The sequence below is a fragment of the Lissotriton vulgaris genome, chromosome 4_1, assembly GCF_964263255.1.
Source record: "Lissotriton vulgaris chromosome 4_1, aLisVul1.2, whole genome shotgun sequence".
Classification (NCBI taxonomy): Eukaryota; Metazoa; Chordata; class Amphibia; order Caudata; family Salamandridae; genus Lissotriton; species Lissotriton vulgaris.
The window spans coordinates 1,765,573,791-1,765,598,258 of NC_141691.1; the positions used below are offsets into that span (position 1 = coordinate 1,765,573,791).

The window sequence follows — 24,468 nt, forward strand, 5'->3', positions numbered from 1 at the left end:
TGGAGGAGTCTGCGGCATTCTCAATCATAGTCGGTTTTATCCATAAGGACGATCCCTCCCCCCTTGTCAGCTGGTTTGATGACAATGATGGGGTTATTTTGTAGGCGTTGTATGATGTCCCGGTCTTTTTTCGATAGATTGTTGAAGGTTCCTTTGGGGTTCAGTTTCTCTATGTCAGTGTAAACTGCTTGCTCAAAGGTAGAAATTTCTGTGGGTACACTGGTAGGAGGTGGCACGAAGGTGGATTTTAACCTAAGGCTTTTTTCATTGGGAGGGGTATCGGTGGTAGTTTCTTCCGGTGTCACTTTTTCAAAGAAGGCCTTCAGTTTGAGCTTTCTAAAAAACTCAGCTAGTTCGATATGGAGTTTAAATTTGTTCTGTCATGTGGTCGGGACGAACGAGATGCCTTTACTGAGGACCGCTGTCTCGCTTTCTGTCACAGGTGTACTCGATAAATTAAACACCAGGGATGTGGGTGTGTCAGGGGTCACTACTTGCTCGTTCCTGGTTGTTCCCAGGATTTGTTGCGGGTGTTGCCGCTGACTGGGTCTTCTTCTTCCCTTTGGACTTGCTGGTAGTTTCGTCTCCTGCCACGTGATCTGCGGCCCTGTCCTAAAAAAGGGGGTCTTTGGTTACCTTGGTAGAAGGGCATTGGGCCAGGTGGGTATAGGGGTGGGTATCCATAGTATGCTTGTTGCATTTGTCCAAATGGCAGCGGGCCGAAGGTGCGAGTTTGTGGTGGTCCCTGCCAGTTTTGTGGCCAGCGTTGGCCTCGACGTCCTCTGCCGCGTTGTTTGTTGGAGCTTGCGCTCGAGTCACTTGATATGGATGGGTTTTCTCCTGAGCTGTCATAGGTGCCATCTGTTTTGTTCGGGGGTACATAGTCATTCTCCGCGTATGGGTATGTTTTGGAATAGCTGAATTTCTTAAGATCTTTTTGAAATTTGTTAATTTTGCTTTGGGTCAGATATTCTTTGTATTCAGCCATCACTGATCATCACGTTTCTTTTTGTATGATGTTAGGGTGGTTTTGAAGTGGCTCTCTGTGGTTTGGATATCAATAATTATAGCGTTGGAGAAACGTTTCGCTGTTTTAATGATGAGCACTAACCAGTCCCTAGTGCAGTGACAGGCTATCTGGGCCCAGTCTTTCCTAAAGGTGACGTCATCCAGGAATATTCTGGGGGCGTTGGTAACAAGAAGTCCCCTTGGTGCTGTATTGGTGCGTAGATATTGGGTCAATATGACACCATGTAAGATGCTTCTTATTCGATTCCGCTTTTTCTCCATTAGTGTGTCCCAGTCTGTTGTTTGAGCTATGGTATTAGAGATGTTAAAGTCTGCCAGAAAAGATTGGTCTGCAAGGATCTCACTGATGTCGTCCTCACTAAAAGTGAGGCCGTGGTTTTCGGCCATTGTAGGTGCTCGTTATCTCTCGCAGCTGTGCGCTGCCTATATATATCACTATCAAAGGAGAGAGAGAGGACTAGGTAGCTAGTCCGTATCCCAAGGGTTTTATATGTGAAATCAATAAGGACTAGCCTATTTGTGAATTTGAATAGGCTCAAGACTGTAAGACAGGGTACAAACACTTTTGTTTGTTCATGAAGCCCTCACCCACCAACCTGGTTGGTGGCATGCTTCATCATCGGGATGAAGGTGAAAGTTTAAAAGCTATACAGGGATCCCAATACCCGAGTTTTAATCATAAAGGCCTGGCTGAAACATGTAGACCACACCTGGATGTAGGAGACCCTAATTAACACTCCTATAACATCCAACAGCCTTTTTTTAATGCTAACAGTGACCCAGTTATTAAAATATAATTTACCCTCGGGTACTGGGATCCCTGTATAGCTTTTAAACTTTCACCTTCACGTCACTATACTGCACACTCAGAAACATACCTACTCTGCTGTATTCAGGCGTCAAAGCATACCCGGGACACACTCAGTGTCACTGGGTGGGCCCGATGATGAAGCATGCCACCAACCAGGTTGGTGGGTCAGGGCTTCATGAACAAACAAAAGGGTTTGTACCCTGTCTTACAGTCTTCAGTATATGCAAATTCACAAATAGGCTTGTCCTTATTGATTTCACACACAAAGTATTCCTAAAGACATTGCCGATAATACTGGCACATTATTCATGCACAGTGTAAAACAATACGGAAAAATTGTGAGGTGGGTCAGAAAGTGCCTCACGTAAGCAACCACCATGGAGCTGCTGGTAGGTTCTCACCAGTGTGCTCACTTTATCATCATCAACACTTTCACGACCAAAAGAATAAGTGACCTAACTGAACTAAACGTGAATATTGAGAAAAGTGTGAAACCTATATAATGGTGCTAACTACCATTACATCCCCGTAATGTGTAACAAAGTGTCACCTGAACTCACCATTAAAATAGGTTGTGAACAGCTATCATATGTATTTAATCTTTGTCTAGTGTTCACACCCAATTAAAACCATGGCATGTTTAGACCATTTTAAGTTGAACAGCCAACATGTTTCATTGCCTTACAGTTTTGCAGCAATGTCATCAGGGCACAGGGATATGTCTCCACCTCATGTATACTGGACCTGCAGTGGTTGTAAAAACAAAGAGAAGAAAAAATAACGGCTAAAGACTAGGAAAATGCTACTTACCAGTATGCATCTGTTCTTGGCATGTAGAGCTGCAGAATCCTACATTTAGCTATAGATCGCCACCTGGTATTGGGCTCAGAAGATTGCAGGTTGTTGTCTTCTTGGAAGAAGTCTTTTGTAGTCACGAGATAGATGACTCCTCCCTTGGACAATACTGCGCATGGTCATCGACTCCATCCTCAGATTGTTTTTCGCCATGATAGGAAATGATGGAGTTAGTAGAAGTAAAAGAGAAAGGATGTCTATGCATGTGCATCTAAGTAAGATGAGTACTGGAACGGATATTATTCCCGGGGAGGCGGAAGGGCATGTAGGATTCTGAAGCTCTACATGCCAAGAACAGATGCATACTGGTAAGTAGCATTTTCCGTTCGAGGCATATGAGCTGCAGATCTACATTTAGCAACGATTGTGCAGCAGTGTCTCCCCTAGCGGTGGTCGCTTGTATCCGTTGCAGCATTCTGAAATAGTATTTTAAGGACATCTTGGCCTACTGCAGCTTGCTGCTTGGCTTGCACATCAACACAATAGTGTTTAGTGAAGGTGTGTATTGTAGACCATGTTGCTACCTTGCATATGTCCTCTAATGGTAAGTTTACTAAGAAAGCCATAGAGGCTCCTAGTTTGCGAGTAGAGTGTGCTCTAGGAGAAACTATTAGTGTATGTTTAGCCTTGTGATAGCATATTTGAATACACTTTACAATCCATCTAGCAATACCTCCTTTAGAGATGGGATTGCCTTTGTGTGGGGGAGAGAAAGATACAAATAGTTGTTTTGTCTTTCTGAAGGATTTAGTCCTGTCTGTGTAATATAGTAGAACTCTTCTAACATCTAAGGTGTGTAAAGCTCTTTCTGCAACAGAGTCCGGTTTTTGAAAAAACACGGGTAACTCTACTGATTGGTTTAGGTGAAAAGGAGTAATCACTTTTGGTAGGAATTTTGGATTGGGTCTAAGAACCACTTTGTTAGGATGTATTTGAAAAAATGGTTCTTCTATTGTGAATGCTTGTATTTCACTAACTCTTCTGAGAGAGGTAATGGCAACAAGGAAAGCAGTTTTCCATGTTAGGAATTGCAGTTCACATTTATGTAACGGCTCAAAAGGGGGTCCCATGAGTCTTGTAAGGACCACATTTAGGTTCCATACTGGAGCAGGTGGTAACTTGGGTGGGATTATTCTTTTTAATCCTTCCATAAATGCTTTTATTGCAGGTACTCTAAATAAAGATAGATGTTGTCTATTTTGTAAATACGCTGCAATAGCTGCTAAATGCAGGCGTATGGAAGAGTAAGCCAAATTAGACCTTTGTAAATGTAGAATTAGCAAATTATATTTTGGATGGAAACGTCCAAAGGATCAATGTGATTGTTGTTACAGTATATTGCAAATCGTTTCCATTTAGCAGCATAGCAGGCTCTGGTAGTGGCTCTTCTAGCTTCTTTAATTATATTCATACAATCTGGTGGTAAGTTTAAGTAACCAAACTCTAGGACTTCAGTTGGCTTGGTTCTGGTTGTCTTATTTCTCCATGGTTCTGTGTTAACAGGGATGGCTTGAGCCGTAATTTCTGATGTGGAACCAATGAGAGATCTAGTAGCGTGGTGAGCCACGGCTGACGTGCCCATGTGGGGGCCACTAGGAGCAGTTTGAGAGACTGTTGTCTGAGCTTGCGTACTACTAGTGGAATGAGTGGGAGAGGTGGAAAAGCATACGCAAATCTGCCTGACCAGTTCATCCATATTGCATTCCCCTCTGACCGTGGGTGTGGAAACCTGGCGGCGAAGGTTGGGCATTTTGAGTTCTCGTGGGTGGCAAACAGGTCTATTTGAAAGAATGGTTGAAGTACTTGTGGGTGCAACTCCCATTCGTGAATCTGTTGTGATTGGCGACTTAACAGATCTGTTATCTGGTTGTGGATCCCTGGAAGGTGTTCTACTGTCAGACGTATATTTTGAGGGATGGCCCATCTCCAAATGTTCTGTGCAAGTTGGGACAGTTGCAGAGAGTGTGTCCCCCCCTGTTTTTGTATATAGTACATGGCTGTCATATTGTCCGTTCGGATTAGGACAGCTTTGTTTTGGACTTGTACCTGAAATGTTTTGAGGGCTAGGAAAATTGCTAGCAGCTCTAAATGGTTGATATGGAACTGTTTCTGTTGATTGTTCCACTGACCTGGTATAATGCAGGAGATGGGCTCCCCATCCTGTGAGGGATGCATCTGTCGTGAGCACTATCTGTGGAACTGGATCTAGGAACGGCCATCCCTTTGTCAAATGTTTGGTGTTCCACCACTGCAGAGAGCGATATGTACGGCTGTCTACCAACACCAGGTCTGTGAGCTGACCTTGAGCCAGATTCCACTGTTGTGCTAGACATTCTTGTAGTGAGCACATTTGCAGTCTTGCGTGGGGAACTATGAAGATGCAAGATGCCATCATCCCTATTAGTTTCATGAACACTCTCGCTTGTAGAGAGTGCTGGCATTGAAAAAGGGAGACTAAGTTCTGAATACTTGACTGGGATACGCTAGAACTACCGATGTGTTTATAGTAGCTCCTAGATATTGATGAACGTGCGAAGGCTCTAGGTGCGACTTGGTGTCGTTTATCGTAAACCCTAAGTCGTGCAGTGTTTGAATTGTTTGTTTTGTGTGTTGTGCACACTGGTTGTACGATCTTGCTTTTATGAGCCAGTCGTCGAGGTAGGGGTAGACATGTATTTGTTGTCTTCTGAGATGTGCTGCCACTACTGCTAAGCACTTTGTAAACACTTGTGGAGCTGTTGTAACCCCGAATGGAAGGACTTTGAACTTATAGTGTTGTCCTTGTATGACAAACCTTAAATACTTCCTGTGCGCAGGATGTATTGGAATGTGAAAGTAGGCGTCCTTTAGGTCTAGTGTGGACAGAAAATCTCCCTGTTGTAGTAATGGGAGTACCTGTTGTAAAGTGATCATGTGAAAATGATCTGATTGTATGTAGTGGTTGAGGGGCCTGAGGTCGAGAATTGGTCTTAAAGTCCCATCCTTCTTTGGAATTAGGAAATACAGGGAGTAGACAGACTCCTGTTCCTTGTTCTTCTAATGGAACTACTTGAATAGCATCTTTTTGTAGAAGTGCTAGAACTTCCTGTTGAAGCAGAGTTATGTGTTCTGCAGTCATTGGACGCTGCCTGGGTGGTATGTTTGGGGGAGTTGCTGTGAGTTCTAGGCAGTAGCCATGTTGGATAATTTGTCTTACCCACCTGTCTGTTGTGATGGAGTTCCAGACAGGTATGAACTGTGAAAGTCTGCCCCCCACAGGAGTGGAATGCTTTAGGGGAGGCAGAGGGAAGTCACTGTTGAGAGGAGCGATTGTTGTTACTACCTCTACCTCTTCCCTTATTGTTATTGCCTCTGTATCCTCCTCTAAAATATCCTTTATTAGAGGAGGTCTGCATGTGTGTTTTAAAAGATGATGTTGTGTCTGCGCCGGTCTGCTTGGAGCCTCCTCTATAACAGGAGCGGCGAAAAGAACCTCTAGTTTGGGTGGATTGTAATGCCCCCATAGACTTAGCGGTGTCAGTGTCCTTCTTCATCTTTTCTAATGTATTATCTACCTCCGGCCCGAACAATTGGTTCTGATTAAAGGGCTGGTTTAGGATGGTAGTTTGCACCTCTGGCTTAAAGCCCGAAATGCGTAACCATGCGTGACGCCTGAGAATAACACTAGTGTTCACTGCTCTGGATGCTGTGTCAGCTACATCTAGTGCGCATTTAATTGAGGCATTAGAAATTAATTTGCCTTCTTGTAAAAGTTCTGCTGCCAGATCCTTGTGTTGATCTGGTAGGTGTTCCATTAACTTTTCTAGTTGATCGTAATGAGCCCTGTTGTAGCGTGAGAGTAAAGCCTGTGTGTTTGCTATGCGCCATATGTTTGTTGCTTGTGCAGCAATTCGTTTCCCTGACGCATCAATAATTTTGGACTCTTTGTCAGGCGGGGGGGTGTCCCCAGAAGTTTGAGAATTGGCCCTTTTGCGTGCATTTGACACTACCAAGGAGTCTAATGGCAGATGACCCTTAATGTATACTGGATCAGCTGGTGCTGGCCTATACTTTTTCTCTATTCTAGGATTTAGCACCCTACACCTTACTGGATCTTTAAAAATCTCTGGAGCATGTTTAATGACTCCCTTAATCATTGGTAATATTTGAGTAGACCTTTGTGACTGTTCGAAAGTGTCTAACAAGAAGTCCTCCTCAATGGCATCAGAGTGCATAGGAACCCCATGGTAAAGTACAGCTCTGTTTAATAAATGATTATAAACCAATACTGTCCTCTGTAGGGGAAGGTTTTGTTAGGTAGTACTGAGGATCAGGGATGTCAGGTTCATTATTTGCTGCAAAATTATATGCATCATCATCCTTAGGGTATTCTGTGTTAACATCCTCATCTAAAGGGTATGTATGTGGCTCTGGAACATCATCCCCCCCACCCAAATCATACTCCTAATCAGTGTGGTGTGATGATGCAGGAGAGTGAATAGGAGAAGTTATAGGTTCCACATATGGAGTAATAGGAGAGGAAGAAGGTGAAGGAGAGGAAGGGTGCATTGGAGAAGTTGCACAGTCCTTTTTGGCAGGAACCACAGGTGTAAGTGGTGTGTCTGCTGGTCTATAAGGGATTGCTTCCACATGTCCAGTTTTTGGATTAATATGGACCTTTTTCTGTCTAGGATCTGGTCTAAGCAGTTCTTCCTCTTCTATAATCTTCTTCAGCGTCTATTTTTTCGGAGCCGATAGAGGTTGTTTAGTGCTTTTTGCCTTAGGAGGAGTAACTGAGTCTTTTGGCAATGTCTTCGGTGCCGGAGGTTGTTTAGCCTTATTTGGGGTCTTTGGTACCGATATTAGAGGTTTCGGCATGGAGACAAGTTTTGCTGGGCCTGTGGCGCCGGAAACTGGCTTCCCCTCTTTGTTTTTTGTACCGGAAGGTTTCAGAGTCTAAGCTTTCGGTACAGGTTTTGGCTTCGGCACCGATGGTACGGGTGCCAAAGCGTCCTTGTCTTTGGGCGCCGAAGGGTGTCTTATCTTCGGTGCCGATGAGTCCTTCGGTGTTGAAGGATGTTTTGGTGCCAATGGAGGAGGTGTAACTGGCACATGGTGTTTCTTCGGTGCCGTATTCTCTTTCCTTGGAGCCGGGCCCAAAGGCGGGGCGTTAGAGGGTAAATGTCGGTCTCGACTGGGCCCTATGGGTGGAGTGCTGACCGTTGCCTTCTGTTTGGGTAATGTCTGTCGTGCAGGGGTTGTCGAGATGGGATCGAATCGTCCGAATCCTCTGCCCCCGATATTATCTGGAGATCAGGCGAGTCCTCCTCTGCGCCGAGTGGAGCCTCGTCCTCGGAGATATCTTCGATTGGATATTCGTCCTCGGAGACGTCTTCTTAGACGATCTCCTCTGCAAAGATGGCCTCCGGTGCTGGTGCTGATCTCCTCATTTCGTTTCGACGGGCCCTCCGATCCCGGATGGTCTTCTTCGATCGGAAGGAGGCACAGGCTGTGCAGGTCGACTCGTCGTGTTCTGGCGAGAGACAGAGGTTGCAAACCTTGTGATGGTCGCTATGAGGGAATTTTGCTTGACATACCGGGCATCTCTTGAATGGAGTTCTGTCCATGAGGCGTAGGCCGCACGGCGCCGATGGGCCCAACGGCCTGCGTCGACGCACCAGAATGTAGATGTGATGTCGAAAGTCTATTCGATGTCGAAAGAAGTTTGTTTGAAGTTTCTCGCTTCGAAAAAGCAGAAAAAGTATTTTTCTAGCCGGAGCGGAAAACTTTCATCCGAACCCAGTGGCGGAAAAAAACAATCTGAATGTGGAGTCGATGACCATGCGCAGTATTGTCCAAGGGAGGAGTCATCTATCTCGTGACTACAAAAGACTTCTTCCAAGAAGACAACAACCTGCAATCATCTGAGCCCAACACCAGGTGGCGATCTATTGCTAAATGTAGGATCTGCAGCTCGTATGCCTCGAACAAATGTTTTTTAACAGCATATTGGTGTTCCCAGGGCTTCACTATGTGTTGACCATCATCGCTTTTCGTGTCATGCTAAATATAGAACATAATTACCAGGGTGGCTGCCAGGTGGACGGCAGTTTACCAGGAATGGCTTATCCCATTTGTAGCCATAAGGCAGCAGGAAAACGCCTGCACCTGTGAGTAAACATGGGCACGTCAATTTCTGATCGTATTACTCTTGCTGAACTTTTAAAAGAAAGAATTATGAGGAGTCATAACCACACACATTCATCCTTCCATTCCAATCGTTGTGGAGTCCTCTGGTATCGTTACATTCATGGCATCCAACCATTAACCAGCATGTGGGCTTATTTTCATTTGCATTACGGTATACAATATCGCATAGCCCTCTCATGATTTCACTCCTTTCTAATTGTATAATAAAAAACGACAAACATGACACATACCTCACCCGGACGGAGTGTAATGGTAGTTAGCACCATTATGTAGGTTTCACACTTTGCTCATTATTCACATTTAGTTGAGTTAGGTCACTTATTCTATTGTTTGTAAAAGTGTCGCTGATGATAAAGTGAGTGCACTGGTGAGTACCTATCAGCAGCTCTATGGTGGTTGCTTACGTGAGGCACCTTCTGACCCACCTCACATTTTTCCATATACTTTTACACTGTGCATGACTAATGTGCCAGTATTATCTGCAATGTCTTTAGGAATACTTTGGCATGGCTGTGGTTGATTGTTGTATATATTGTTTTGAATAACCATACACAAACCGTACCCTTGTTGATGTGTCTATTGGCATTATACTGTCCAAAGTAGGCGCATCGAACTTTATTATTTTGTGAATATTTTTGTTTTACACTTTCATCTGCGGCCTCCTAAAATCTGTCCACTTGCAAAACCATATCTTCTTGAACAGGCTGTTCGGGCAAAAACACGGAGTCATTATTGTGCACATTCTGCAAAATAGTGCAATATGCACACAAACAGATGGGTCCTAGAACATCAGTTTAAGATGTTTCCTATTTTATTTATTGAATTATCTTTTTGTTGAGTGCCTGGACTTCTTGATGCAATAGTAAACCACAAATCCTGGCTCAGAGCACTTGTCTGACAACTATTGCCACCTTTGCTCGGATAGTGCCCTGGGCACAAAGAAAGTTGCCAACTCGCTGCTGCTCATGAATAAAATTAAACAGCAGGCAGCCTCTTTTGAATTCACAGGTCAGCTCCAAACTGGTAACAACACAGCAGTGACTGGTCTCTGAACCATCTCTGCACCTCCCCCAACTCATTTAAATAACTCACAGCTCAGGTCTGCCATACTGATACCACTGTAGTTGTTGGGAGCGGTGTTAGTGTATGGCGACAGGAAGTGAGAGGGAAGGACAAGGAACACGGTTGATGAACTGTTAAAAAACAGTGATTAAAAACATTTCTCGTTGAATCACTGGCGCCGCTGTTTGCATGATTTTAATGCAAACATCTCTGTACGCCTCTCTTAAGATTGGCACCCTAGGCCTGGGACTAGCTCAGGAATGCCAAAAGCAGTCCCTGCTTCCGTCCTGCAGTCATTTTGTGAGAAAATGACAAATCTAGTGAGCACAACATCTGAATAAATGCTCCTTCTGGGTTTAAAACCGGCCAGACAATAAAACAAGATACAAGCATTTGTAATGCAATAGGTCTCGCATTTTGAGAGTTCTAGATATGGCGTAGTAAATAACCATGTGTTTTACCTTGCATTTTTCCCCAGAATTGGCAATGCCAGTAGGTTTGGCTCTCATGTAACAAACATGTGTGCATACAAGACATGCAAACTGCATTTTTTGAATGCTTGTGTTCACTTGCTTTGGCACAAAGGTAGACCTGTTGGGTTTGTCAATACTTGTTCGAGTCTGTCTGAGGGATAGGTGAGCTAGGGTTGGGTGCAGTGGTGGCGACCGGTGGATGGGGTTCAATAGGTCAGCATCGAGGACAGGGCAGAGGGAGCCTCGAGTGAGGCATTAGTGTGATGGTACAGAGCATGTGTTTGGGCTTGTGCTTCATCTTAAGTGCATGTGTGCAGTACCTGGCCTCAGTGTGCATATACCATGAATGAGAGCACATAGTGAGTCTGTGCCACAGATGACTTCGATAATGCGAATGCCTTAACATGGTCACTCCAAAACAAAGAACACCACAGATCCAACTGCAGTGTTAAAAGTGTATTTTACTGTCACACTGATAACCTGCAAAAGCAGCCCCAAAAATAGTCTGCTGGGAGTGGAGGCACAGCAAGGGCCTCGGCCCTACAGCACTCTGGACACTAGCAGAGGTGACGAATGAAAAGAACCGCCTCAGCCTAGTGTGTATGATCAAGTTGCTGCTGCACTCCAAAGCGCCCAATTTGAGAGCCTTGATATAGAGGAGGCCTCTGCAGTATACGCGGTGAAACAGCTTGGGGTTAGCAGCTGGCTCACATCAGCCTAGTTCTGACAAAAGGAGCAGAGGAGAACAGCATGAGAGAGAGCGAGAGAGAACCATGAGCGAGCCCGCTGCCACTGGTCTTCCCGTTGTGTATGGCTCATGCTATATAACACTGGAGTGTGAGGTGTTGAAGGCACTGCGGGTTGCGAGCAGTGCCTGTTGAACCCGCCTCAGAAGTCCCAGACAAGGTGATCAATAAGTGGGCGAGGTAGTTTCTCATGGCTGTCTCCAAAGCGTATAAAAATACAGGCTCTCGGTGTAAAGTCCACGACGGGCGGAAAGTAATAATTTTAACAAGACCTCAAGCTGAGCCAGCGAATTAGCGTGCATACATACTAAAGGGTGCTATAATTTCTTGAATTACGGCATGCAAGCGTATAAAAATACAGGCTTTGGGTGTAAAGTCCACGATGGATGGAAAGCAATCATTTTAACAAGACCTCGAGCTGAGCCAGCAAATTAATGTGCATACATACGAAAGGGTGTTAAATTCCTTGAATTATGGCATGCAAGCGTATACAAATACAGGCTTTCGGTGTAAAATCCACAACGGGCGGAAAGCAATAATTTTAACAAGACCTCGAGCTGAGCCAGCGAATTAACATGCATACATACGAAAGGGTGCTACAATTCTTGAATTATGGCATGCCCCTAAACTCACCGTCTGATGATGCGAACTGTCCCACAGCTGAAGAGCCACCCCCAGTCTCCACGACGGGGGAGGGAAAGCTAAAGCGCGCCATGCACGCGTTGTGCTGAAACGCTCACGCTGCGACCCATAACCATACGCAGGCACATCTCCTGTCAGTACGCATGCACATCTCCTGTCCTCCTTCAGAAGAAAAATAGACGACAACGCGTCGCCTGGCGAGACCTAAAAAAGTGCCATGATGTGGACAGCGTTGACCGCGTCATATCGCTTTTGTTTTCTTAAAGTCATGTAAAAACAGCGTGGGGGTTAAGAAACAACAGGCAGTAGAAGGAGGGAAGGAACAAGAGGGGAGCACTGGGAGCAACACTAGGAAGTTGTGGAGGAGGAGCGGGAGACGGACTACATGCATGCACCCTTCAAGATTAATTAGGAGTGCATATCCAAAAGGTTTTTTTTAGTACCAGTTGGAGCCTGTGCAGGCGAAACCTCGTATTTGAGCTCATGAATATTTACCCTGAAATTAGGAGTGCAGCCTGCTCCATTGCTTAAGTTCGATATACATTGCAATTGAAGCTACAGTCAATAAACATGACGGAGGGGCGAGGGAGGGTTTAAAAACTGAGAGTGGGAGGAGGGAGGTAGGTTTCAAAAATCAACTGCGAGCGGAAGAAAGGCGTGGATGAAGGAGAGTACCTGCAGGAGCATAAAAGGATAGACACTGCCTACCAGAAGCCATGCTTGGTCTACACTCCACAGCAGGACGAAGACTGAAGCCCAGGAGGAAGATGGTGGCCCTGACCAATAGAAAGCAAAGAAGCAAGAGTGATGTGGGAACCAGCCAACGGTAAGTAAAAGTAAGTAATGAGTGGGCTCCAAGCCACTTTTAAGATCTTTTTTTTTTAATTCAAGAGATTTTGCATACGAGGGACAGGCTAAACCTAAAATGGGAGACCACGGAAACACGGGCTGTTACCGCCTGAGATCTCTACTGGAGTCAACGGTGAAGGTCTTGGGCTGTGTCTTGTTGTCACACCTTGAGATATGGACCGAGGAGACCAATACGGGTTTGAGAGGGGGTTTGGGATGGGGGACCAGGGCCTTAATCTCTACCTTTTGCTGGGCAAGTACACCATCGCCAAACAGGGCTCCCTATTTTTGGAGTTTTATGGATCTGTCTAGCCCCTTTGATTGCATGTCTCACAGTAAACTGTGGAGCCTTATGGAATATCTTGGCGTGGACAGGTTCATAACTAACTCCATTACGGAAATATATTGCAACTCCATGTTCTGTAGCTCAAAATGTTTGTCAAACTAAAATTTAGCTTGAACTCCAAGCCTTTTAAAAGTACAAGTGACTTTAGGTATCTTGGTTTGACCTTCAATAGTAAAGGATCCTGCCACCTGGAGCAGAATGTTAGAAATAGCCAGTTTTCCAGGAATATCAATGCTCTTTCTTGCTTTGCTGCAAAACTGGGCAAAAGAGCTAATTGCCTCAAGTTGGCAATTTATCAGGCAAATTGTACAAGCGTGACGATTTATGGGGCACGCGTCTGGGGAATTCATAATGCAACTGAATTGCAGGCTATTGAAAATAGGATCACCCTTTGTCTGTTTTCACTGCCTCAAAGTACTGCCACCTTCATCTACCATAAGGAGTTAGGGCTATTTCCCTTGGAGGATAAAATACAGACTCACTTGTTTATGTTGTGGCACCGTTATCCGGTTCTTATGAATATAGTAGGACTGTCTATTAGGTCAATAAAACTTCACAATATAGAGACTGAGTCTACTAATATAATCAGTAAAGGTTGTTTTTTGTCTAGCTCACAGTACCACATCTAAAACCCTAACCTTTCAGAGGTGTAGATGTTACTGGTAACCTCGAACATGACCACTCCGATTCCCAAGGAATTAGTGAAAACAGATCTAAACCTTTCTTTTGGCACTTTTGCATGCTGAATGTGATACAAAGAAAAGAAACAATAATGTTTTTTCAGGTGTTTATTGAAAAGCTCTAATCCTTGTAAATGAAATGTGAACTGCTATTATTAGAAAGATGAAACATATTGTTGTTATAAGCATTATCAGAATGGTGAAAAACACAAACAATTCAATCATGTTAAATTTTTCTAATGTTACTCCAAGCTATTACTAGTACCTCTACACTAGAGAGCATAGCGGGAGTGCCCTTCAGCCAGACCTATTGGCATGATCTAACCCCATATCTTGGTATTGTGGGTCAGGAAGCCGGCCTCGGTGCATTAACTAATGCACCTGTCTAAGTGTGAAGGCCCATACACTTCTCTTGCATGGCTATCTTTACTTCTCAGGATAAAGGTCGGGCCAGTCGGACTGCATCATAGTCACAGCCCACAGCAATTTCCATAATAACGTTGGTGTGAAGTGTCTCTTACCGAATTCAGCATGGATGCTGTTTAGTTAATAAAACACTTTCCATATTGTACTGTGCCAGATGTACACAACAGTGTCTTTAGTTAGTCTGTAGCGCAAGAGTCATCTCCTACAAGCACAAAAATATAACAAGGGCATCCCATTCTAGTTGTGTGACTCTGGAACTAATTGTGCAGACTACCGGGCAACAATATCTATCAGGAATAAGTGTGTGCATGGCACTTCTTCGTATTGGGGGACAACATGAGCAAACCACCATTAGAAAAAGATGCTAAGTTTGAAAGCAAAGCTAAAATGGAGGCTTAATGTCCTACAACTAGTTTAAAGGACAAGGGGGACCCAGCGGGTAGCTATGGACCATGGGTGTCAGTTAAGTTTTTTGGAGACAAAGGTCCTTAGCAAAAGTGAAATAATAAATGATTGTTATATAGACCACAATAGGATGCTATATATTTATGTTCCTTGCCCAGCCGGACAGGGAATTTATTACTCAAAAAACATTAAAGATTCTTACTCAAAATAATTTCTACAACAACAGTTCCTTGCAGTAAAGCACACTCCTGTGCCGTACCGGGAGAAATGAGAGAAGAGAAATAGAAGAGAGTGAAAGGGGTGTATCAGGCACAGGAAAAGAGCAGGCAGGGTACTGTTTCAAGTCAGTAATTACCAGTATCACCTGGAGTAGTACATACAAATACAGATATATATTAGTTTAGTGTATGCCCACTCATAGGAGTCGACGTTTCGATCCCACGCTCAATTCATAAAGGGGATCATCTTCAGGACTTAAATAATTGTTTTGCCTGGATTATAGAAGTTACATACGCCTCTGAATGGAGGGGTGGAGTTTGGGTTTCTCCGTGGGGAATGCCAACGTCACGGGGGCCTCCCTTAGCACTGCAGGTTGGGGCTTATTGATCGTGGCTTGGGCTCAGTGGTAGAGAACCTGTAGGGCGCTTGATGCGGATTAGGGTAAGAATTTTCTTCCAACGTTTCTGGTAGCCGTCTGTGGGACCAGTGGTCGGTGTAGTTGTGATCCTTTAGGTTGTGTGATCGTTTCCAGTCTCAGTTAAATAGAGGGCTTAGGGGGCGGCTTGATGGCCGTCCCCAGGATGCGGTCAGGTCGGTAAACGATCCGCATGTATTGGGATGAAGCCGGGGATACAGCAGGCAGCCGTTGCTCTTCTGTTGGCGCGCTCAGCAGTGGAAAGCAGAAGCATCTGCTAGTGACAAACACACAACATAATCACTGATTTATGTTGTGTGTTTGTCACTAGCAGATGCTTCTGCTTTCCACTGTTTGTTACACGTTTTAGGTTGGTTTTTTTTACACTTTCCTTCTATTTTCTTTGAGAATCAAGTGACTACCGATGATGAGACAGGGGCTTGTCTGGAAATTACATACAGTTACCCCGTTGGTGGTGTTTCCGTGAGGTGTCACTTGTTTCTCACACACTTTTTCTAAGCAGATATTTGTCCAACATTGTTGGTGTGGATAATTGGTATTGACCTTGAAGGGTCAGACAAGTTACACTTGTTGTTCTGTGTATCTGTCAAGGAAGTTGGGCCTCTTTTAACATAAAATTGGGGCGCAGTGCAGTGAATTATCCCCTTATAAATTGTAAGGGATTGGAATAGTTATCAGTACATTTAGACTGTTCTATTTCCTAGTAACTGACATATGTGGACGTCCGTTCGACAGGGTCTTTTGTTGTAGGTCTAAAGAGGGAAAAGAGAACAAAAACGTATTTTTCTAAATCTTAATATGGTTGAACTTTATATTGAGTAAAAAATACATGATGTATCTATCAATTCCAGCATAATCTTTTTCAGGATACCACTATATATTACATATGTAATACATGGAACAATGCAGTAGAGACACAAATATGGTAGAAAAGTATTCTTTATTGTAAACAAGGTATAAAGAAAAACATAAAAATACTGTGCAAAATATCATAGTACTCAAAAAAGATAGCCCCTGTCAGACAATTCTCAACAGTGGCTGTTACATAGCTTTATGCATGACAAGTATGTAACATTTTAGGAAATGTACAAATCGTATAGCTCTAAGACTGGCTGTGAAATGCTTAAATAGGAATAACAATAGCAACTTCATCCCTCAAAGGTAGATTGCAAGTTAAACAAATTCAACACAAATTAAGGCTAAAGTTAACAGACATGGTGATTCGAGGTTCTTGTATTTTATTTCTAGCAACACAATAAAAGTGGGTCTAAATATTTTTTTCTGACATGAAGCTACCAACGCATAACTATATTTTTAACCCTTACAAGATATATAAAACTCTGAAATGCACTTATAATCAAAGGAAATAATCCAACATTTTAAGATCCTTTTTTGATGTGAATTATACACAAAGTGTAAGAAAGAGGAAACTTTTCAAATAAATTCATTTTCTGCAAAGCACAATAAATTGAAAATGTATTTTGTACATATCGGGACTTTGCGGCAGCATCGTCTTTTCAAAGATCTAGCAGTTCAAGTACTGCAACAACTGTAAACTAGCAGCACCCATTAAAGGCATGCATTTTTATATTGCCTCAAACTAATAATAATACTCTGGCTCAAATAACTTTGAGGTGGTAAAATGGCCATCATCTGTTCCACAAAACGGCACTCAGACCGTATGTTTACTTCCATATATGCAGTACGTTCATTTTCTGTCTAACATAACATCAAGTCAGGTAATCTGCAGAGAAAATTAAATAAATATAGCAAAGGATAAACCATACACTTGCTTCACTTTACGTACTATGCTTGTAGATGTAATTAAACATATCCTTTAATCGATTTCCTAACCTTTCCACAGAGCTTGTTCTGTAACTTCACAATCTCTTTGTCCTGCCCCATGTCATATGCAAAACTAATGTCAGTGCAATGTCAAGAGTATTTCTAGGACACCCTTACGCATGACAAAATCCAGACAAGCTGTGCTTCTGTCCAGTGTGGTTTCAGCTCCAGAAGAACTTTAACTCTGGAGCAGAAGCCAGCTTACCGTCACAATTGATACACCTGTACCAATGAGAAGCGGAGGTATATTGTGGCTTCTTCCACTTCACTGAACAGGTGTAGCGGTTACTACTTCCACATCATTTAACTTGCTGACTTCCATTTGCCAGTTTGGTAACTTTTTTGCCGATAAGTGACGGCGGGCATGCTTGGTCAAATGATCACTTCTCATGAACCGTCGATCACACATTGGACAAGCAAATTTCTTCTCTCCGGTGTGTGTCCGCCGGTGTCGAGACAGTTCATCAGAACGGGCAAACTTCCGCTCACAGCCATCCCAACTGCAAGTAAAAGGTTTTTCTCCTACAATGAAACGTAAAAACAATTTTAGACCTTACAATATATCCTGTAAAATATAAAGACATTTATTTAATTCTAGCAGCAGCAAGAATTTAGACATAACTAATGTTGATACGGTTACTGTAAGGAGATCAATCATTTATGATGTACTCCCAACTCATCAAAATGATCTCAACCATATCTGCTTTTGTGATACATGCCACTAGTGCAAAGACTCATTCACAGCAAATTAGGGGTCCAATACATTTGATCACAAACGCTGATGTAACTAAAACAGAAAGAAAGAACAGGGTTTTCTACTGCTCTCTCATTCTGTTGTACACATTAATTTTGTAGTGCTCTTCAATAGATCTTACTGTGATTTGAAATTTCCCTTTTACTGTACTTTTTATAAAGTGTGATAGAGCACCCAGCGGCTTGTGCTACATTTAAAAGTGTAATTATTGTATTAATAATGAAGCATTCTTTACTTTGTAAAATTGTGGAACAGTGCATTATTTCTACATAGAATCTCTTTTTGTTGTAGACAGCAAATATAGCAGCATCCAGAAATATTACAAAATCCAGATTTTCCTAAACCAGGCTTCCCTCATATGTGTTATTGTAAAATACTTTAGAAGCAAGTAGGATGATAACCTTTGTCTTTAAACTACAAGAACGTGTCAGGCGGGTCACTAAACCTGCGAAATTCAGTGTTCTTTCTAACTTGGCCTCTAGCAGGTTGCATGGAGGCACCTATTTTCGAGATTTTACTTGTTGTATCACTCGTACCCAAAATACAGCAATAATGCTAGAGGCTGAAGAGAAAGGGAAGAATCTTTACATACCAATGAAGGAATGTTTGCTTACAGGATTAACTGTCAGAATCCACCATTTATACTAGGGATGTTTTGTATCCATTGCCCCACATACTTGAAGACCTTATAAGAAGTACCAGACAGGATATTTCTATGCTTTCGCCCACATATGTTACAGACTATTTTCAGACAGGGGCATGATAGTTTTTCTATCGAATTGGGTACACTTCCTCTGGCTTCAGCATTGGCGGTGACACAGCGGCCCCATGTCCAGATAAGAAAGAAAATATCTGGTTTCAGAATCTTCTACTGAATAAGGCTATAATTAGGTACAAATGTTCTCAATTTATGTTCTGGCTCAAAAACTTCTACATCCAAACTCGTCCAACTTATTGTAAGCTTGAAAGTTGTAACCTGTTTTGTGCAAGCAAGCCATTTTCTGATGGATGCTCTGCAGAAGCTAAACCCCAGGATAATACTTGAAGAGTACCTTGTCATCACAGATTTAGGGTAAGCTTACTTCCATGTGCTGATTCACCACAACAAAAATGTTCTTGTTTGCAATTCCCTGGGAGAAATTCCAATTCAAGCTGCTTTTATCTGGGTTTAAGACTGTCCATTCAATGTTTACGGTAGTTCTGCTGCACATGGTGAGGACATTACATGTAAGGGTGATAAGTTAACATCAACATCTGGACAGCTGCCTTTCCCATGCCCTATCCTTGAGACACTCGGGAACACGCACAGAGAATTTAAGGTCGTGGCTAAGAGAAAGTTTTCCTTCAGTCTCAAGATGTTTCCACGTTGAAATCATTACTCAAATGCCTTATGGGATGCACCACCACCATACTGTCTTCTTCATGGCTCCATACTCAGTGATTGATGGCCCCGTGCTCTTTCTACAAGGTTACATCCATATTTTTGGGCTGATCACATGCTGTGCTCATGAGAATAAGTCTCACTAGATTATAATAACCAGCTTATTTGGGCTACCCTGTGGTTAATAGAAGGCGCCCGGTTTTATGGTATCTATGTTTCTTAACATTTCAGTCTGTATTTATCCATATTTATTTTTGGGTCATCCATATCAGTATTTATCCATATTTGTTTTGTGAATAAATGAAGCTGTAATGTGTATATTTCTGCACCTATTTATTTGATAAATGTGCACTCTTTGCTGTCTGACAGGTTTAGCTTATTACGTAGCCAAGAATAATAAAAAATAGCACCCACATGAAAATATTAGTATTATAGTATTGACTTATATTGATACATGCAGTCACTTATGGAAATAACATCCCTTTTCTTTTAACTCCCCCTGCTGTCAATCCGAAAAGCTACTGGTATGGAATTCATGAATGACAGCATAGCGAGTCTCAAAAGATACACAATTGTCTATATTTTTATACCTTAAAAAATAAATACAGAAATGAAACACAATGATTTCTGTGTATATTTATCTGTAACAATCTGTAAAAACCAGACGCCTTATTAATGAAGAAAATGTAGTGGCAGCGTTAACTTTTTCAGACAATTCAGTTTAACCCTATGGTTAGACCCTCTGGTTCTCATGACCAACACCTGTGAGACGCGTAAATGAGCGACCTTGAAAATGGGGTACATCAAGGGATGGAGGTGGTGACATTTTTGAAATGGAGAGAACTTTTACTCATTTGAGAAGCACCCTTAGACTTCCTTGACACCCAAAGGAGGGAGCGATATGGTAGCTGTATCTTATGTGAACCACTAAACGGGAAACCAGACTCAAACTTCTGGAAGGGGTGTCTGTCACAGGCTGCTGAGTAGGGCAGCGTTTCATCTCCATTCCTTGAGAGGCAGCCATATTCCAGGAGCAGAGAATAGATGGGCAGAATACCTAATCATAAAGTTCCCAGCCTCCCACAATTTCCCTTTTTGTCCAGAAATGTTTGTGCAGATTTTCAGTCAGCCAGTAATGTAATTAATCTTGTGCTCAAGGAAATAATTCCATCCATCAACTCCAGTTTCTTTGTGGTAGATTGAATTAGTAGGGGATAGGTGTGATCCTTAGCGCAAGGCGTGCAGGGGCCTATGGGCTATATGAGTTCATGCAAATGGCTGGAGGGAAGAATAGATAGGCATGGTATGTCCTTAGTGGTATGGCAAAAACAAGATGGAAGAAATGTATAGGGTCATTTGAAAGTAATAAAGGAGAGCAAACAATTGAAAGTTTTAAGTCAAGTTCAATTTTCCATTCACGGTTTTAGGACTATAGTGGGAACAGGCTTTTTGAGATCGCATTCAATGTAAGAGTTCTACAGGTAGCAGCATCACTGCATTCCTAGTTTATTCTGGGAGAGGAGAGACAGAGATAGATTCCCTTGCTCCAGGGTTCAGCTCTTTGCATCCCACCGTCCCCTAAAGGCTGTTCTCAATTGTGCAGATGCCAATCACTGCAGAGAGAACTGCAGGGAGGAGGAGAGTTATTCTTGTAGTCCCAATAGTTCAAGTGACCATGGTTGCTCTAATTAATCTGAGTGGCGGTAACTCTGCAATGAGTTCTACTGATATCAGTTAAGATAGCCAAAGGTACAAGGGTTCCAGCTAAGTCATCTGATGATACAGCTTGGTCTCTGTGATGTTAAGGAAGGGAGCAGTTGCCCTCCAACAACCTTGGTAACCTGCTACACTTACGTTATATTGGAGTATTTGAGGTATTTGGTTACATTTTTGCACTAAGTGCTCAAGAAATTGACTTAGCCCTTGTTTGAGGGGCTCCTAGATTTCACGATTTCATCAAGGAAAGCTTTCTCCTGGGCCTTGCAGTAACAATCTAGACTCCTGAGGAGTTGTGGACTTGCTAGATCGTTCCAGGTTTAATGGCTAAAGCGTGGGGACTGTCCCTGGTGTTCATGGCCCTTGCTGTGAATCTCTTTGAAATCTTACTAGGCTCAGCTCTGAAAATTACAGTCTGTCAAAGTAGTAATCCTTATTACTTCGGCAAAGAGTTTAGGTGAATTGGGGACACATACGGCGTTTCCTAATGGAGGCTTAGACCTTATCACAAATCCATGTTTTTTGTCCTAGGATTATTTCAAAGTTCTATCGTAACCATGATAGTGTTCTACCATTGCTGAGGGATAATACCTTCACCTTGGGGATTCCTATTCTCACTTCTTTGGTGTGATAGGTGTGGTTTAGATTCACTTCTCTCCGCACCACCACCTTTTTTGTCTCTGAAGGCCTGTTCGAAAGTGGGTAAGCAATAAATGATAGAAATCTTATACAGCTATCTAGGGTACATGGGTTTCTTTCCTTTTTTCTGTACCTTATGTTAACTTGTGGTAGATTGTGCAAGAGGCTTCTGGGGACAATCAACCAGAGTATGCCAGCCTCGTGTGACAAGCATAGGGATATTACTTTGTTGGATATCCACCATGCAGACAAATGAACTGTTCCTAGTACCTTTGTCTCAAACTATAAATTGGATTTTGTGTTATTCTTTTTCTCTTTTGGCTTTTATAGCAGAATTCATGATTCAGGTATTTGGTTCAATTCCTGTCAAAGTTCCCGTGTGCAGCATGAGTTGGGACTCCCTGAGACGAAACCTTGAGTATGACTTGCGTTCTCTGAGGGCTAACCCACTTTATATTCCCCTGGTGGGGGATTCAATTGTAACAGGCTGTAAGGGTAACAGAAATTGGATATTTGCCACAATTTTGAACAAATGAAATGATCAAAATAGATTAATATGATGTATCGCTTTTTAAACTTCTTATGGGAGCAAATTGTTGTGTTAACAGACTTCTCTATACCAGTTAAAATGATTTGCAGTATTGAATGGGTGTATACTATGATGTATAAGAGCTCTCGTAACTGTTCAAACTTAATTGCTTACTAACTGCTTCTATTTTGTCTTGTGTTATGCCCCTATATGGCATAACATTTGAAGTGATGTTTCACTGTTACCCTCGATCCTCCCAGCTCTCCAAGAATGTCAACTCCTGGTTGGAGCAATTTATAAAACTTTGTACAATGTTTGTGTATATTCATATGAATGTAAAATAAATAATCCTGCAGTGCATGAGATGTGGTCCTGTGGAATGGTTGCCGATTTTGGATGTAAGATTCTTTGAACTTTATTACAGTCCTTACATGACCAGGTTATGCAATCCTAGAAATAGCCTTCATCTCCCTGTGCCTTAGTTTTCATATATGCCAATGTTAAGTTATACATCAAAATTAGATTATATTTTGTATGTAGGCTAATAAAATGTGGTCACTGTGAAGTTTTGCACTACTGCTTACAGTATGAAAACAGAAGGAGACAAAGAAAACATATTAAAATATCTAAAATATCCCTTATATGGCACACAGAAGCAACTAATTTATACCGATATGGTTAATATCGATCAGCCAACTTTGTGATGTTTGGAGGGCCAAGGGATATTGCAGTACCTATGGAATCATAACAAATGGTCTTATCTGCAATAAATACTAGTGAAGAGAAAAACATTGACATTTTGAACTCCCTTTTAAAGAGAATGTAATATATTCTGGGAGGATTTGGTATTTGATTCTGACTAATTTGGTTTAAAAAGCTCTCGAATCCAGAACAGTTTATTAATTGTGTTTATTCTGCCTCCTGTATTTGTTTTTCATAGTCCTTGCTATCATAGCTTACTCTCTTTTATTCTAAAGGGACTGTTATCATGCTTTTACAATAGTGGTTAAGTGTTATTGTTGTCTTCATCCGTTTAACAAAACACAGCAGTACATGTGAATTAAAAAAGTTAAAGACCAAAAACTTGTATTAATATGATGGAATCTTCAAAAAGACTAATGTTGCACACATTTGCATATTATGTGGCTATTGCTGAATTGTGCAGCAAATCTCCAATTATTTGGTAAATGCAGTTGTTGATGATGAATAGAGTAATCCCACTGCAGGAAACATACCTGGCAAAGGATTGGCTAACAAGCAAAAATAAAAAAACAATTTGGCACATTAACGGTTTCCTTGCATCTTTCAAAATATTACACCAATCTTCCTCAGCTCCTATTCATTGTCAGCCTATATAGACTTCAAACAACCACAGCGGAAACGAATGGCAGAAAATGGGTGGAATGGTCAACAGAAATAAATAGTGTTGTGATGAACAGTAACACGCCAGACATTATTCTGTAATACTGGTATATTGTTAAACAAAGCATCTCACCTGTATGCGTTCTCATGTGAGCTTTTAAATGAGAGCTCTTGAAATAAGTCTTTCCACAACCGGTCTGGCTGCAAACATGACTTCGGATTCTTGAAGAGTCCACCTGAGGCGTCATTTTTGCTGCAGACGTTGTGCAACCTGGAGCAGGAGCAATGGGAGAGAATCGAGTGCCATTTGGATTGTTTAGTGGAGGCTTTGTATTGTGTACGACCGTCTGTGGCATCACGAACATAAGGGCTGCTTTCGGGACTTGACTGCCCATGACTACAACAGACTGGCAGAGGCTAGATTGCTGGCTCGACTGGCTGTAAGAAGGAACAACAGATGTCACCACAGGGCTGTTCACAGAGAATGGAAGCATCTGACAAATGACTGGCATGGCTGGGATGACACCAGATGTGGAATTTGACGATTGGAGAACCACTGGAGTTGGTTGTGCTGATAACTGACTTGCTGCAGTGCTATGACATGGCCGCACCGGAGGAGCCGAAAGGATGTGTTGTGCCCACCTTGATTTCTCTCCCTCATAGGACACCGGGTGGATTTCATTTGCCAATTTCATTGGAGGCACTGTTGCACAGGGTAGACCTTTCCTTGATATTTCTTCATTAAATTGGATTGTTCTGTTTGGTAAAGTGCCTTGGCAGCTTGACCTACAAGCTACAGTCGTCATACTAGGACGACGACTGTACAGCTGTGCATCTGCTGTGTGGCGGATCACACTGGTCATTTGAGCTTTGGGTTGCCTGTCCTCTACAGGATCTTTTATGACCTCTTTCACAGCATTGTCACTGTCCCGCTTGGAAACAATGCATTGTGCGCTAGAGAACTTTGTTTTAACTGGCTGAACGGCTTGAGACATCTCAAAATCTGATGGACTGTAAGGAGGAGTCAGGCACTAGAAGATATAAAATGAAAATGATGTTGATAAAGGTATCTGG

At 42.5% G+C, this 24,468-nt stretch overlaps 1 protein-coding gene across 1 annotated transcript in view; it reads right to left on the minus strand.

Annotated features, from left to right (window-relative positions):
• Nucleotides 1–16,089: 16,089 nt before the first annotated feature.
• Nucleotides 16,090–24,468, minus strand: part of KLF10 (KLF transcription factor 10) — a 29,392-nt gene continuing 21,013 nt past the window's right edge. Inside the window, exons 3-4 of the mRNA XM_086966089.1 lie at nt 23,528–24,425; nt 16,090–17,535 (exon numbers count right to left, since the gene is read on the minus strand). Of these exons, the coding sequence (XP_086822215.1) occupies nt 17,279–17,535; nt 23,528–24,425 (1,155 nt within the window). The 3' untranslated portion in view covers nt 16,090–17,278. The remainder of the gene's footprint in view (nt 17,536–23,527; nt 24,426–24,468) is intronic.